Below are 16,601 nucleotides of genomic sequence, written 5' to 3' on the forward strand. Positions count from 1 at the left end.
GATTTAGAAGACAGAGAACATTGTATCAGGCCTCCAGCTCCCTGCCTCACTGGCCAAAATAGTCACTGGTTGGGATAAGAAAACTCGTCTCCCCCAGAGCCTGCCTCAACTAGACTTCACTGGGCCAGTGCAAAGACTATAAGTGAGGCCACAGGAGACCATCTGCTCCTTGGGAAGTGGGTCTATGCTTCATTCTTTGTCTTGCCCACAGCACACATTAATGGAACATGTGGATACTGAGGGTTTCCAGTTTCCAGAATTGAATTAAACTTTTGTTTATTCATCTATTGTCTGTCTTCTCACACTAGTACATAAACCAGTGAATAGCAGGACTTTGTGTATTCAATATTATATCTGCAAACCTAAGAATGATGTCTGGCATGCAATGAAAACTTGAATTTGATTGTGCTCTACTCAATAAGTACTGATCACCTACTATCAACACTATGCTTTATCCTATGGGAGATCATTGGACTCCCTGTTCTCCAAGAGCCTACAGTCTCCAATATGCTGCTTGTTTTCATCTGAGCAGATCTAATTTTGAGTGTAAAAAACAGTCAGCCATGGTAATGTTCTCAGATAACTTTCAACTTGTTGTTAAATGCAATCAGTCCAGGTTGATGATGAGCTAACCAGATCTTCTCTTCCCCCATATGGCAAATTAAAAATTTCATTACTGAGAAGCCCCTCCAATAGAGGGAAAGACAAAGTCTGAAAAAGGGAGATGAAATTTAAAGGCATTAGATCTGTGCCCAACCCTATGGGAGATAATAAGGACTAAGAATCTCCATTCTTTAGTGAGTTTTGGAGTTCTTGCTTTTCTACTAGTCTGTTCTTGCCCATCAAAATTTTATTATTTTGAAATAAAATATGGTATAGAATTTTTATACTCTAAAAATTAAACACATAGAAATGAGTTGCTTTGTGCTACCCAAGAACCACCATTACTAGTGAGAAAGGAAATTGCACATTATCCTTTTAATGGAGTTGGTCCGCCACCTTGTGGTTCAAGAGCATAATTGCAATTGATGATTAACAGGATTTCTGCCATTGGGTTTTGGAGGCGAGGAGGGGTGTTTTGCTTTTTAATTCTTTCAGTAGTAATATGTTTTAACCTTACCTTATTAAGTGAGCTAATGGGAAACTATCCATTATACAATTTTTAAGAGTGTGATTTCAAGTGGAACCTCAGCTTAATTTCTCAAAATGCCTTATTAAGTGCCAAATCTTCCAGATAGGTTAATACAAAGAAGAACCCGTACACTTAATCTTGATTATCCTCCTGTGACTAAATCACAGGTGGGAGCTGTGATGGCTTTCCATTCGAGAGTAAGCTATCACTGAACAACTCTTCCTACCTCCGTCCCTCTTTCGTTCCTTCCTGATAACATGAAAACAGTTAAAAGCTACAAACCAGATTTAAAAGTGAAGTCTGAACTGAGAAGAATGAAAAGCAGGAACATTTTAAGACAAATAAGTTAGAAAGTTTACAATCAGAAAACATAAATTGCATTCTTATATTCGTTTTGTCACATTCACTTTTCTTATAAAGTTTTAAAATGATTTTAAATTACGGTTGTCTTTTCTGTTTTTTTTTTTTTTAATCTTTGAACTTGGTCTCCTAGCCATATGTAATACATACATCATATATAAAATGCTACATTTACAACATATAGATGACATACATGTTTATGTTCTTTCCTACACTGGCACGTGCTGATACTTGATAATGGACCTAATTCAGTGTCAGACAAAACCAAATTCTTGAGCCCTCAGGCCCTCCTAAGGAGGCCAACTTGGCATTTCCTGGAATCATAGTTTTATTCTTTTAATATTTGAGACATTTCAATTTCATTTGAAGTTAATGGGAAGTTGTATGTATTTAATTTTTAAAGAGAGAGTTATAACCTATGTATAGTATAAGTCATAGAAGAAGAAGCAGCATTTGGAACCACTTTATCACAAATGAAAAATTGGTCAGACGAATTAAAAATCTACCAAGAGTAGGTGAAATGTGGGCAGTGAAGGGAAAAAAATTGGAAAAGCGAAGAAAGTCAAGGAAGGTGAAAGCAGCAAGAATATTCCAAAGTAGAAATTATCTCAGCTACGTTAGCACCATCCGGTTGCATAAGGGCCCCAATGCTCAGGACCACCTCAGCCAGATGGTTGCCAAAAGCAGTGTGTGGAAAGCAAGGTTTGCAGCGCGGAAAGTGAGCCCAGAGGTCAGAGCACAGACACACATACAGACGTGAGAGTTTTCAACCTTCTTTAATAACTTTTTCACTTTTCTTTTGTTTACACCTACATGATATAGGAAGAACAAGAACATTGAAAGAAGAAATAAGTTAGAAAGTTTAAATAGGAATATTGAGAACAATTCAGAAAAGCACTTTCATTCCACTCACTGCCATTGACAGGGCAGGACCTGAGGCTATTTTATGGTACAAAGCAACCCGTGTCATTTACTAACAAATCAGTTAACAATACCTTCTCCCCTGCATCAGAGACCTCCAAGTCGGTTACCACACCCTGGATCCCGGGATCCACATCCCAACAGCCTCTTCCTTCTGTCCCTTCTGTGTCTAGTGCTGGGAGCACGCCATTGAGACAGAAACAAAAAGGACAAACATCAGCCACCCGATTGGGTTCATCCACACACAGCTGACCCACCCTTCCAAATAAGGAACGAGGACAATTGATACATCTGGAATGTTCTCATAGGAGGCACCAAAGCAGCACAGAGCAAAGCACACAGTCCCTGCCCACAGGGGGCTTACACACTAACACAAGTCAAATTGACACAGGGCATGAATGAGCACTCATCTTTTCATGTTTACTTCTTTCTCATGCAGACATGCCCATGTGTTGTTTGTGGTCTAGGAAGTATAGATTCTATGCATCACATTCACTTAGTAGGAAAAAGCCTACTGGGGAGGGTGAAATTTAAAACAGGCACAATTGAATGAAAGCAAGGTCTCAGGGCAGACCCAGGTCTGTAAGAAGGCTTCCCCTGTCCAGTACGAGAGCGGCAGCTCATAAGCAAGGTTTAGAAGGAAGGAGCAGACCAGCAGTAGTCATCTTTCTAAGAAGGCTGAAGATGGCTAAGGCTTCATGGTTTCAGGGTCACATAAACTGAGACCCTGTCCCAGTTTCTCATAATTTCCAATTTTTTTTCTCACACTTCCTACTGATACTCTAAATTTGCAAATACTGTAATTACTGTATACTTAACCTACGAAAACATAGGGATTAGTCAAGAAATATTTTTAAGTACCAAATACAAATTTCACTTCCAATAAATCTCCATTGGCATGAATTTATTTATTTATTTACCATGTGAACTCAGTTAAAATATATACCATGCTCACCTTGCACTGATTAAAGCTAGACCCTTTGAGGCCATTTCACACATAGTATTTCAATGAAACAATGTCTAATCAGGATGCTAATGAAAAGGATGTTCACTTTGTGGTGCTGTTTATAAAATTCTTTATTTGATGTCATCTTAAAACTTTATTTCTAGTTAGGGAAATGCTTTTTCTTTTTGTTTAAATTAGCAAAAAATGCTTATATCTTTGGAAAAGCGGAGTTGTCTAAGACTCTAAAGGCCTCTTGTAAAAAAAAGACTTTTGATCTCAGCAGAAATTACTTTAAATGATATCAAGTAGAAACCAAGTTCATTGTCTATGCCTATAGTGAAAGGACATTGTATAGAGACTCTTCTGTCACTCAAAAAGTAGTTCCATTGGATACCATTCCTTAAAAAAAAAAAAGTCTTAAAGAGATGTCAAAAGGCATTAGCAAAGAATTAATATTCTCTTTCTCTTCCCCAACTCTTCACAGAAATAAGGGCAACCAAATGTGGAAAGAAGGCAGTGATGGGCCAAATAAAGGCAGATTTCTGGAATTTGGATCAGGTTGTCCCTCTCCATAGTCAATTTCAGGGCAAATGAGAGGGTTTCCAGTGGACAGAAATTGACAGAAGTAGATTTCACTCATTCACCTGATGAAGTATACTGAATCCTAAAAATAGAGTTTTGTTTGGCTTATAACCTCAGGCTGACATGAGCTTGATTTGGAAGAACCCAGTCCTCAAAGTCAATCACAGAATTGACCCATTTAGTGGAGGCTTTCATTTAGGAATAATATTTTGCCTTTAGTAACCTTATAAAGAAAATCTAATTTTTATAGCATCATGGTCCAATTCAGCCCAGAACCAATAAGCTCTTAGGGTTCAGGACCCTGCCCTCTGAACCTGCATCTCCTCTATGTGAATCCTGGTATCAGACTGCTCTGGTTCTAGCAAATGCCATAGTTATCCCTATGGAGTTGTGGGAGATGTGGACACAGATGGGGAGAGCCTCCATTGCCTGGCCCAAAGGGAGGGATCTGGCCACGTGCTCTGAGCAGCTGCAGAGGCGGAGTGGAGCCTCTTCAGCTGTCCCTGGGCCGAGGCTGAAAGCAGCAGATCCCTACATGTATTTTTAGATAGAACTTCCTCAACGGCATAATGAGGTTCTTCTTTTAAAAGGAAATCACCCAGGGCAGTACAACTCCCCTGATGAATCTGAGCTGTGTTGAAATGAAAAACACATGTGCACACTCTGAAAATAGAGACCCAGGATTAGATAAAGCAGAACTGGAGAGGGGAAAATAATTATTGGTGCTCATAAAAAAATGTCTAGAATTAAAAAGCTATACTGCTTCAATATATCTTAATTAACCAGGGGATGTTGTTAAAGAAAGTCTAAAACAATTTAATCCTCCAGTCTCTCGCTACTAAAGATGGTTTATCACATGTATATAAGACCTTTCTTTGGAAGTAAAGTTTTTACCACCTGTATGTGCTGAAAGATAGACTTTGTACTCTCATCTTAGAGTCCTCTATGGAATTAACTATTCAGCTTAAAAATAACACATACAACAACATAATTAGGTTTATATTCCCTATATTACCTAAGCTAATTCTCCATATATTAAAATATACTGAAATGGTGTTTTAATAAATAAATTTTGAATTAAAGTATATGATATCACAGATGAAGACTCTCTTGGCAATTCTACCTTTGCACACACCAAACTCTGTGTGTGTGTGTGTGTGTGTGTGTGTGTGTGTGTGAGAGAGAGAGAGAGAGAGAGAGAGAGGAAGAGAGAGAGAGGGATCCTAGTTTTATTAAGAATCAGAGACATTCTCAGTTGTATTTTCTCAGTTGATATTCATGAAATTAAGTTTAAGGCTTATTCTCCAGTGGACTGCAGGGACTCTTAAAAAAAAAAAAGATTGAAAAAGTCCTTTCTAAATTGGTGTTCAATAAGTCATAAAAAGTTGAGGCAGGGTATGCCTCAGGGAAGGTGCAATGCTTTGATGGGAAACAGAACAGTAAAACCCACCAACCACTCTTCAAGTCTTTATCCTTGGAACACCATGCCATGAATGTATGCATATGATATTTACTTATGACTAGCATAGTTGTTCTCATTTTTTTTTCCAATTTAAAAAAATACACGAAGTCCCTTTCAATAGGGACAGAGTCATTGCTTTCATCTTATGTGACCACTACAGGCTTCAGGGGCTGTTCAGGCTCATTGCCAAGGCCTGTGTTTTCACTTACAAGCAGTGGGCGGTCCTGGTACATCATCAGAACGGAGTGTGTCCACCAAGACAGCTTCTCCGCCACCTTCCTCAGATGGCTGACTTGCATCGCCCATCTGTGAGGCCTTCACTGCAACTTGCAAACTCTCCGCTAAGTAAGAAAACAAAAATAAATTTAAAAAATGAATGTATGTGTAGAGTTTAATCTAGACCAAGAGTTAACAAATTGTATTTGGCCTGTGCGTGATTTTACGTGACCTAGGAGCTATGTATTATTTTTACATTTTTAAAAGCTTGTTAAAACACAGGCTTGTGTGTGCACACGCACACACACTCCCACACAAGATCAAGATGGGGTGACCTGCAAACCCTAAAATATTTACAATCTCTCCCTTTATAGAAAAAAAATATATACATACCTGAAATTTAGAACAATACTTTTAACATCATCTTGAAATATAGAGCTAACTCAATAAAAAAGTAAAAATCCATTATATAAAAACATCTCAATGTAACTTTTACTTCACTAAAATAGTATGTTGAAAACTTCCTGTAATTCAAGTAATATAAACATCAGGTATTAAACTTTTAAAAGCAGTGTTCAGAAATATTAGCTATTCTTCAAAAGAGTATTTCCTCCAAATTTAATAATACAGATTCCTAGTATTCACTCTAGACCTGTGATATCAGGTTCCACAGAGGAAAAAGGGCAATTTTTGTTCTAAACAAGCACCAATGGCTACTTCTGAATCACAAAGCTTCCAACAGCTTAAGTAAAGCCACACCAGGAAGGGGAAAGTTTGTTCACAATAAAAGGTTTTGACTAGCCTGTAGCAGACTATAAATAAAGCTACTTTATTTTTTGAGGACTCTACAAATATTCCTAAAGCCATCTTGTCCAATAATTCCATTCAGAAAATACTGAGTATCAACGCTGACTATTGAACATTTTATAACTACTAAAGACAACCTGCAGACTGGAGAAAGAAAGAGACATACAACTAACCATATTACAGGGCGGCACATTATCAGGTAAGCTCTGTCTCTCAGTTATTTGAGCATTGCAAAAGCTACTGCAGCACTGGTGAGCAGGAGAGTTACATAAACTAGTGGGATTAAGGCAAAGTTCACAAAAGGGATGAAATCTGAGCAGACCTGGAAGGATGACTGGGGCAGAGACAGAAGAAGAGAAAGGAAAACCAGTCTGGCATTTCAAAGAACCAGGAAGACCATTCAAGGTGCATATTCAGCTGTATCTTTTTGCAGAAGATGGTTACCTTGCTCTGATAAGAATTCCTGCTGCATCTCTCACCTGAAGGCTGAGCGCTGACCAATGACTCAGGGGTGAATTACCCCACTTGGGGCCCTTGCAGTACCTCCCCTGATCTGGTTCCTTTTGAGCAGCTGTGTCCAGGGCTGTTCCCTAATATCTCTATCACACAATGGGCCAAAGGAATTGAAGCCAATGAACTTATAACCCATCATTAATAAAAGTTTTAGTGGGGAAATGAAGTCAAAGCCACTGGCTAAAAATGAAGAATGAGTGACTTGTTTCACAAAGGCCTTATCACTTTTAACTCATTTGGAAGTCCTTTTGGTGTTACTTCTAAAATACAACTCAAATCTGTTTACTTCTCTCTGCTTCCATTGTCAATAGTCAGAGCCTAGACCCAAGCACCAGCATCTCTCATCTCAATTGCTTTCTAACACGTTTCCAAGCAAACTCATCCCCTTCCAATCTGTTCTCCTACAGTAGCCAGCGTTCCTTTTAAAACATAAAGAAGATCACACCACACCCTGACTAAAAGTTTCCAGTGACTTCCAGCACATTTGGAACAATAGAAAAGATAGAATCATGGCTGACAATGATCTGATCCCCACCCAAACTGCACCACTCCAGTTGAGGCAGTCACTGACTTCCACCACCTTCTTTCTTTCTTGAACATTCCAGATTCAGGGCCTTTGAGCTTACTTTCTCTCTGTTCACGAATGATTCACCCCCAGAACTCTAGATAGCTGGCTTCTCACCCCTCAACTTTTAGGGGCGAGGATCTTCCCTAACTTCTCTGGAGCAAAGCCTTTGCCTCCTCCCAATCCCATTATCTTGTTTCCATGTGACTTTCTGAATGATCTGGGTTCCTTAGGTGCTGTTTGTCATCCCCACTGGAACTTTTATGAAAGCATTACCATTCCCTTAGCACCTTCAACGATGCACAGGGTAGATTTTCAGTGAATGTGAATGTTGAATAAATGGATAAACAAATAGGTGGTTCTCTCTGTGGACTCCACTTCAGACAACCTTTATGCCCTTCCCAAGGTGGTGGATCCCATGATTTCTAAGTTATCTCCTAAAGCGAATTTTCTGATATTCTAAACCAGTGTTTGGTAAACACTTTCTGCAAGTGATCAGATAGTTAATATTATGGGTTTTGCAGACCATACAGTCTCTGCCAGAACTGTTTTACCGGGGCCACTGTAGGAAACAGCAGTCCAACACAGTAAATGAAATGTGGCTGTGTTCCAGAAGAACTACATTCACCAAAACAGGCAGCACAGTGCCCTTCATCCATGGTCTGTAATTTACCAATCCCTTTTCTGAATAACAGCATTCTTTGCCAATCAGGTGGAAGCTACTTTATTTTTTAAACTTTTTAATCCTATTGTCAGTTCCTGACCACTATGCCCATCTGTCCCCTTAAGCTCCTTTCTCCCTCCATGCTCCTGCCATCAGCTGGCACCACTCAACCACGGACTCCCACCTCTGCCCCTCGTTCCCTGAACAACCCAGCACCTGGCACAAGTTCTCTCCCTCCCTCCAAAGCTAATTCTGCCAAAAATTCTCAGTAATTTTATAAACTCTGTCCTTCGACCAGCCTGGCCTCTCATCTCCATGACATTTCCATCCAGTGATCTTGTCCTCCACCCAACCTCAGCCACCACCTGCCCCAGTTATACCCAAGACTTTGTTATTACCACTATCTGCACTTTGCTCCTCTGATTCCACAATCAGAGGTCTCCCTTTAAACCACAAGTCAGGGGGTTTGTCACTTGGCCTTCTCACTTCCTTCATGTCTGCGTACATAGCATTATATCAAAGAGGCCTTCCCTGGCCACCCTTTCTAAAATGGAACCACTCCAAGTCTGTCACTCTCTATGCCTTCTGCATTGCTTATTTTTCTTCATAGCACTTGATGCAGCCTGCGTGTTTATTTCTTTATATTTTGTTCTTCCTAAATTTAAGTTCTAGGAGAGCAGGTACTCATGTCTTGTTCTACTATATCCTCAGCACCAAGACAATGGTGCATGACATATAGTAGGTACTCAATAAATATTTTTTTCCTTTGTCAAAACAAACCCTTTACAAAGAAACTTACCTTCTTTCAGTGCTGCTGCCAGTAAAGAGGCTGCCTGAGGAGGCTCTCCTGGGTCAGGCTTAATGAGGAGGTGAGGTTCTAGATGGACATCCTCAAAGCCACTCAGTTCCCCCAGTTCAGCATAGATATGCAGCTTTTCCTCCAAATATGTGCAAATTTGCTGGTCTTGATTACTGAGTATTTCTGTGAAATAGCATTTACCATAGAAGTTTATCACTACCATGAATACAACAAATTATATAAGAATTCAAGTTAGAAGATAAAGATGCTGCTTAGTGAGTTGTCTGATCTAAAAGGTAAAGTTCATACCATTGGGTGGGACAGACCCAGGTTCAAATCTTGCCTCTTCCACTTAGTGACTGTGGCCCCCAGCAAGTGACTTATCAACCCTCTCAGCTTCCACTGCACTTCATTCCCCTATTTCCAGGAAACCCTGCAGAGTTCTTCTTTGTTTAAGCAGGCTGTTTCCTATTAAGACTAGACACCCTGCTCAGGAATGAAAATTGAGGCAGCCCTGTCCAGGATGAGTGAATGTCCACAGGGGAAAACAACACAAAGGCCTGAAACTCCTCAGTCCTCAGCCAGTCATGGTCAAAACCAACCTTGCTGGCTTGTGTTTTTGTTTCTAAACACCCAATTTCTGTGACCACCCTTGCATGCATCCTTCTCTCCTGATTGTCCTATGTTACAAAATTCTTAAACCTCAGAGACCTTAACCAAAATCGAATCCAGGGGTTCTCAGCCCTCTGTGCTCCTCAAGATTACCTGGAGAGAGTTTAAAATACTCATGTCTACACTGCACACCTCACTGATTCTGAGTCAGTTGGTTGAGGGTACAGCCCAGACACGAGCAACCTCCTCAAGTGATTCTAACATCAGGCCAAAGTTGAGCTAATCTTACTTTACAGATTTGCATTTGATGGCCAGACCTATTGAGTTCCTTGTGCAGTCCTCCAACTACGACATGACGGTGCTAGACCTAAAATTAAACCATCAGGCAGCAATTCCGACACTCATCAGTACCACACTGCCCAGTTACTGTTTCATGTGTGCATTTCTGTGTGTTTTAATCATTAAGGTAAAAGAAGGAGCTTGGCTAGTATCAGAATGTTTTCCTGGAAGGTGGTCAGGGCAAGCCTCAGAAACACACAGTTAACCTTCCATTCATGACACCAGGGCTTTCCCAACACCCAACGAGCACACCACGACCAGGGAGCCAGAAGGGCCCACACCATACCTTGACATTGCTGAATTCTGGCCACTCTGGCTTCAGCTTTCCGCCTCTCTTCATCGGATTCACTTGTCCTTCCCCCTTCTTCTTCTGGACAACTTTAAGAGACAATAGTCAAGGGACACAACTGAAACTAAATCCAAGTATGTTTAGAATCATTAGGAAAACATGGAAACTTGGCAATAAAATTTATTCATAAAGGCAAAAAAAATCAGCATAAAGAGAATTAGTGATGCCCCCTGGCCAAGAGCTTGGTTTTCTTGAGAGAAAAGGACCGTGCAAAATATAAGATGACTCTCAAAGTCAGCAAGCAGTATAGGATGACTCAAGTATTCCAACACACACACACACACACACACACATACACACACACACACCCAACACCCATTATTTTTTACAACATTTGGGTGTTTTAACAGGTAAGAGTAAGAGCATTGGGGGATGAAGTTAGGGAGCTATGCTGAGTGGATGCAGTGGAGGTAGAGAAATTTTACATAATTGTAAAATCCAACTAACCAAATTACCATTAAGAATGATTTCTTTGCACCCTCATTTACACAAACTGTCCTTGAGTACCCAAGAGAAATAAATTGATTTAGAACCTATAGTTCCACCAATCTAAAACATTTATTGAATGATTCCTCAATACAAGGCACCCAGAGGTACACATGACATGTCCCTGCCCTCGAGGAGCTTCCAATCTGATTAAATAAGCATATATATATATATATATATATATATATATATATGTACATACATGTAAAAGATAAGATCCACAAGCACCAGATAAATTCCTTAGAGAGCAGGTGCTAAGGCATTCTTCATGAAGCAGGTGAGACAGGAGCTGCACCACAGTGCACAGGCAGAGGGGAGGGGAGGGCGCTGCATGCAGAGAGGAGTGTGGACGACAGATCTGCAGGTGACGTGCTATCACTATGGCAGGCAGGTGCAGGGGCAGGGAGCCGACCATTCTGGCTGAAGCAGCGTTTTCATGCAGGGGAGACATGGTTAGAATGTTTTTTCCCAATTGAACAAGCACATTCCATGGATCAAAGACAGAAGGAAACGTTACCTTTCTACTGCCTGTTGGATCAGCCTCATCCAGTTATTTCGTTCCTCCTTGGAATTGGTGTGAATTTCATACATCTCGGGACCAGCCGATGAAGCACTGATCAGAAACATTCCTCTCTCCTCATTAGCAACTTCTCTAGCAATAAGCTTCTGAAGGGAAATAACGGATGGCTTCTGATCCTACATAAAATAGGAGGATGTGCAGATGAACCCACGTCCTTTCTAAGGGTCACACTGAACGCATGAGCCATGGAAAGCACAGGACTAGGGAAACCTTTATTTCATTTCCCACTTTTCAAAGGAGCTGCAGAAGTTGATAAGATCTCTAAGGGAGAGGGTATGGAGAAGAAATAGAAAGAAAGGGTTCAGGGGAATGTTTGTGCTTAAAAATTAGTGGTTTAAAAAGTCAGCTTTTAAAAAAGACAGAGAAAAGTCAGAGAACTCATTAAAAAATATATCACAATGCTGTGGTCCGGGACAAGGGATTTTTTTTCTGTGAGGATATGAGAAAGGAAACAGTCTCTAAAATATGAGAGATGGAGAAGGATGATGGACCTGAAGAGTCCCTTGAATTTGGCAGTTAATAGCAATACAGTTTCAGTGATGGGCACAAATCCCCAAAAAACAACAACATCAACTGTAAAAAAAAAAAAAAAAAAAAGAAAGAGAAGGCCAGACCTTACATTCCCCAGATGTCACTAGCCTCTTCTGCTACTGTCCTATACAATCCAGCGACAGAACTGCTACAGCTCTATCTGCAGGTATCTCTTCTCACCAGCTAGATAAGCTGATGAGTGGACAGCAGAGGGTCTAATTCATCTTTCTGTGCTGGGCACACTGTCTTGCACAGAGCAGGCTCACAACAACTGTCTGTAGAACTAGACTTAACATGATTCCACTGGAGAGAATAGGAAGAAAGCCTAAAATGTGGAGCCACACTGTGATTCAGCTACCTTCTACGGACATTCACTGTGGTCCTTAGAAGCCTCACGTGCAGCTCTAGGGACCCAAAGATGAAGACGACCCTGATTGACACAGACTTGGACCAGGAGCTGAAAGAATGGCCAAAAGAATGCCTGCCACTGAGAAAAGAATGCCTGCCGCTGAGCAGTGTGGGGGTGAAAATGAAGACTCGGCTTTGGTTTGTGGCTCTCGCCACTGTTTACAGAGCTGGCTGCAGTGCGTGGTGGTTTTCTTTCTCCCTCACGGACTGAGTGACGCCTTTGTTCAGAACATGCTGCTCTGTGCACCCCTGCTGGCTCCTTGGCACTGGCTTGTCTGCCCTCCTGACTCTGCAGTCATCACTGCCAGATCTGGAGTTGTGTGCCGGGGGGACCTGGAGCATCTCCTCCATGTTTCTTAGAGTAGCATGAAAATATAGGATGGGACAGACAGAAAATTGGTCAACCTGGTTCTGTGCTTGGCCTCTGAAAATGGAGGCAAAAGAAATTTTGTGTCAAGCGGTCTCCGATATGGCCTTCTGTGATGAGGAAAGATCTTCTGAGCATTATTAATATCTGTTGTTCTATTACAGCCCTATTATCTGGAGTGTCATCTGCCTCCCTTTTTTCAATGTATTGTTTCAGCTTTCTCGGATTACAAGGTTGGTGGTGTCTATATATAAAAATTCAGGGTGGGTTTAAATTTCTTAAGACATAAGCAAGAGTGAAATCACTTGAATCAGAGTTATTGGGAGAGGGGCACTGGGAGAGTAAGATTGTTTGTTTGTTTTTTAATTTTTGGTGTCAGGTATTGAACCCAAGGGTACTTAGACACTGAGCTACATCTCCAGTATTTTTTATTTTTTATTTTTAGACAGGGTCTCACTAAGTTGCTGAGAGCTTCGCTAAATTGCTGAGTCTGGCTTTGAACCTGCGATCCTCCTGCATCAGCCTCCTAAGCCACTGAAATTACAGGTGTGTGCAACCACACCTAGCATGATAAGATCTTTAAAGAGTAAAGAATAAATTAAATAAAATCTCATTCATTAAATAACCTTTAGGCCAGAAGATACCCGAGACAAGCCCATTACTACTCATAGAAATCATAAGCTGTGAACAAGAATTCAAATTCCCAGGAGAAAAGGCAACACAGCTTTTCTGGAGACAGATATTAAACTTTGGCAATGCAAAGATGTTTATCTGTGCCATAGCATTTAAAAACCATTTCTTACAAAATAAGTTGCCAACATTTAAAAACGGAGAAATTCTACCATAAAAAAAAAAAAAAAACCTCTCTAGGATTCTGGGTGCTTGGGTAAGAGAGAAGATTGGTGATACAGGGTCCATATTGTCATTTAAAAACACCAACTATGGCTGAGCAATGGCTCTGCTAAGCTGGAATGTGCACTCACTAGTTGACAACAATCTCTACCATTCTCTGCTGCCTCTGCCCCGCTGACTCCTTGATGCTGAACTGGGATTCGCTTACTTCCTCTCCTGCCAATCCCTATTGACATCTGAAGCTGAAGACCAATGATGCTGGGGAAGAGGCAAAGGAGCTGCTCCCTTTAATTCTGTTGTTATATCATGTCCACTTTGCACTGATTCTGTTAGTGAGTGATTCCAAGGGAATGAAAAGATTTAAGGTTGCTTCATACTTTGAATTGAACTAGCTGATCTACATGTTCATTGTCTTTCTATTGTTTAGTTTAGAAATTGTCTTATTTAATATTCAAGGGATGCTTCTTAGACTCAGTATCCCAGGACTTAGAAGAACTCATCTATACATTTTGCAGGTTTGGTTCCTACTCATTCCCAGCTGAGTGCTTTTTAAAAACAAACAAACAAAACCGTCTGATAAGGACACTACTCTATCTTCTTACTACTTTCAGATGCTTAGCTTCTGGCTGTTTCCCAGTTCATCGTGTCTTCTATAACACGCAGCAGGATAAACATCTTAGTACTGAAGGGCACAAGGAATGAAGAATCTCTCTTTTTGATCAGAGTGTGAGAATACTTTTCTGAAACACTAGGGTAGGAACTAGGAAATGAGGGTATATATGTATACCCCTAGCTAATGCTTCAATTCTACAACATGTTCACTAAAAGAGATTGATGGCGCAGGGACAGATGTAAGACAGATGTCAAACAGATGAAACTAAAAGGTCTATGAGCAAACAACAGGGAGCATTTGACACTAAGGATACGATCCTGCTTTCTCTTTTACTCCCTGGTATCGCCTTTGTGATATGAATGCAGCTTTATGATATGAATTCAGACTAACATCTTCCAGAAACAATATTAGCAACATTTTACTATTGTTTATGGCCAAACATATTCTACCAAAAACTAAGTAGTAGCTGCCTTCATTCTGATATTTGACAAACTGCATTCCGAACTGCTTGTTTAAAGTTAAGTGTGGTCTATGGGTGGTCTATGGGGATCATATGAGATAAGAGGCACAGATCCATATCTCAAGTCATACTGTAAGTTGAGCATCCTGGCTTGACCTGCATCCATATGCTCTATTGCCTAGAAAACAAGACGATTGTCTTTTACTGTGTCTAATTCCTGATTAATCGGTCAGTCATTTGGCTTGAAATACCACCCAAAAAGTAGGATTTGCTTTTCTTTCTGGCCTTCAGTTTTGAGGAAATTTGTTTCTGTAAAGATATGCTGATATTCTTCCAGCCTGGTTTTCACCGTCTCATGGATTAATCAAAACGGTTTCCTCCAATTCCCATTTTTTTCTCCATATTCCTTCAGAATATCCCAGATACCAGAGAAGAAACTGGAAAAATCAGTAAGTTTTCATGAAAGTTGCAATAATTACAATGCAAATGCATTAGGGAGATGGAGCTTGTGGAAGGCTTCTTGTCATTCTCTGCTTTAGCTCTGTGCAAAGCATTTCACCTTTGAACAACTCAGCATGGCTGAGCAGAATGAAGAAGCCTCTCCAGCCAACTGACATGTACCAGCAAACCACTGCTCCAGCCGCCTCACCCCAGAATCTCATCACCATAGACACGCTTCTTTGTTTTCTTGGAATAGCAAGACAGAAACTTTATTGAGCTTTGAATTTTCCAAAACCAGATGGAATCAATGCTACCTGCTAATGTACCAAATAGCCTGTCAATCAATGGATAATAGACAAATTTTACAGAGCCACCACTGCACTGCCCCTTCAATACTGTCAGTATTGTCTGCCCCAATACTGCCCCTGTCAGTATTATCTCTTGGATTCTTCTTGCTAACAGAGCCTGATGCTCCATGATGCCCATAAGGAGTTAATGGATGCTATCTTCCTTCTCCACACCATTTTGGACTACATAGACATAGATACTATGTAAGAAATGTGATAAAGTGCTGGCTTTCACTAAATCTAATTATGACTCAACAATAAGATTACACATTACAGAGGTGTTATTCATGACCTTAGTCATCAGAACCCATTGTAGTAGAAATAAGAAAGAATCTTCTTCAGATACCAGGATAGTGTTCGCTTGTTTGGCAGAAGGAATATTATTATGACATTTACAAATGGGGTCAGCAAGCAGCACAATAAGGCACTCCCAGTAGGAATGAAAGGAGCAAGATGCTGAAAGTGACCCTCTGTCCCCAGCATTAACATTTCAGCCATTAGATCTGAGAGAGGGACATAGGGTTTGGGGATAATAGGAAAGACCAAGATAGCCATAACAGAGAGGTACCTGGGGGGCTCAGGGAAGTGCCTATTCACTACCTAGTACCAAAGTGCTACAATCTTTTCACAATTCAAATAGTTACTAAACTAGCTGTAAAATTGCCAATAATAATGGAACTATATGCGGTGCATTTTATTTCACTAAGAATTTCGGGCATTTTTTCCCAAGGAAATGCAGAATGAAGTCTTATTAAAAATATGTATCATATGGCCATATACTTACTACGGCTGCAAAGATGTATTTCTGGTCTTTTTCTTGTAAAAAGAGCAGCACATCAGTTAGAAGTAGAGCTAGGATATCTTAAAAAAAAAAAAAAAAACATTACTAATGTTAGTGATGCAAACCACATTTTCAAATGCCTTTATTAAATATTCTAATTTCATGCTTCAAATTTAAATAAATTCAGTAAAATTAAGTGACTCAGGTTAGTCTAATTATAAAACTTTTATTAAATCCCCAGTATTATGATAGTGAAGGTGAAAATGAAGGATATACAGACAACTTAGTAAAAAGCCAACTTTAAGTGTGCATGTTTGTATGTATAACTATACATATATATCCAGAATTTAAATTGCAGATTTCAAAATGGATGGAAAATATCCTACAGAAAGAAGGTTCTAATAGACTGGAGCAAGCCCTTGCATTTAGGGGAAAACCATGCTTAATTAAAAAATGTAAAAAGGGGGC

General features: G+C 40.1%; 1 protein-coding gene across 4 annotated transcripts in view; it reads right to left on the reverse strand.

Annotated features, from left to right (window-relative positions):
* Arhgef28 (Rho guanine nucleotide exchange factor 28) overlaps nucleotides 1-16,601 on the reverse strand; it is a 299,305-nt gene that overhangs the window by 37,845 nt on the left and 244,859 nt on the right. For all 4 annotated transcript variants that reach the window (XM_058574125.1, XM_046427126.2, XM_046427118.2 and 1 more), the window contains 6 exons: nucleotides 16,137-16,213; nucleotides 11,271-11,449; nucleotides 10,205-10,296; nucleotides 8,968-9,150; nucleotides 5,613-5,744; nucleotides 2,488-2,588 (listed from right to left, as the gene is read on the reverse strand). In XM_058574125.1, coding sequence (XP_058430108.1) covers nucleotides 2,488-2,588; nucleotides 5,613-5,744; nucleotides 8,968-9,150; nucleotides 10,205-10,296; nucleotides 11,271-11,449; nucleotides 16,137-16,213 — 764 coding nt within the window. The remainder of the gene's footprint in view (nucleotides 1-2,487; nucleotides 2,589-5,612; nucleotides 5,745-8,967; nucleotides 9,151-10,204; nucleotides 10,297-11,270; nucleotides 11,450-16,136; nucleotides 16,214-16,601) is intronic.

Source organism: Marmota monax, unplaced genomic scaffold (assembly GCF_021218885.2).
Source record: "Marmota monax isolate L192 unplaced genomic scaffold, Marmota_monax_Labrador192_F-V1.1 WCK01_AAM20220418_F8-fsc00018, whole genome shotgun sequence".
Classification (NCBI taxonomy): Eukaryota; Metazoa; Chordata; class Mammalia; order Rodentia; family Sciuridae; genus Marmota; species Marmota monax.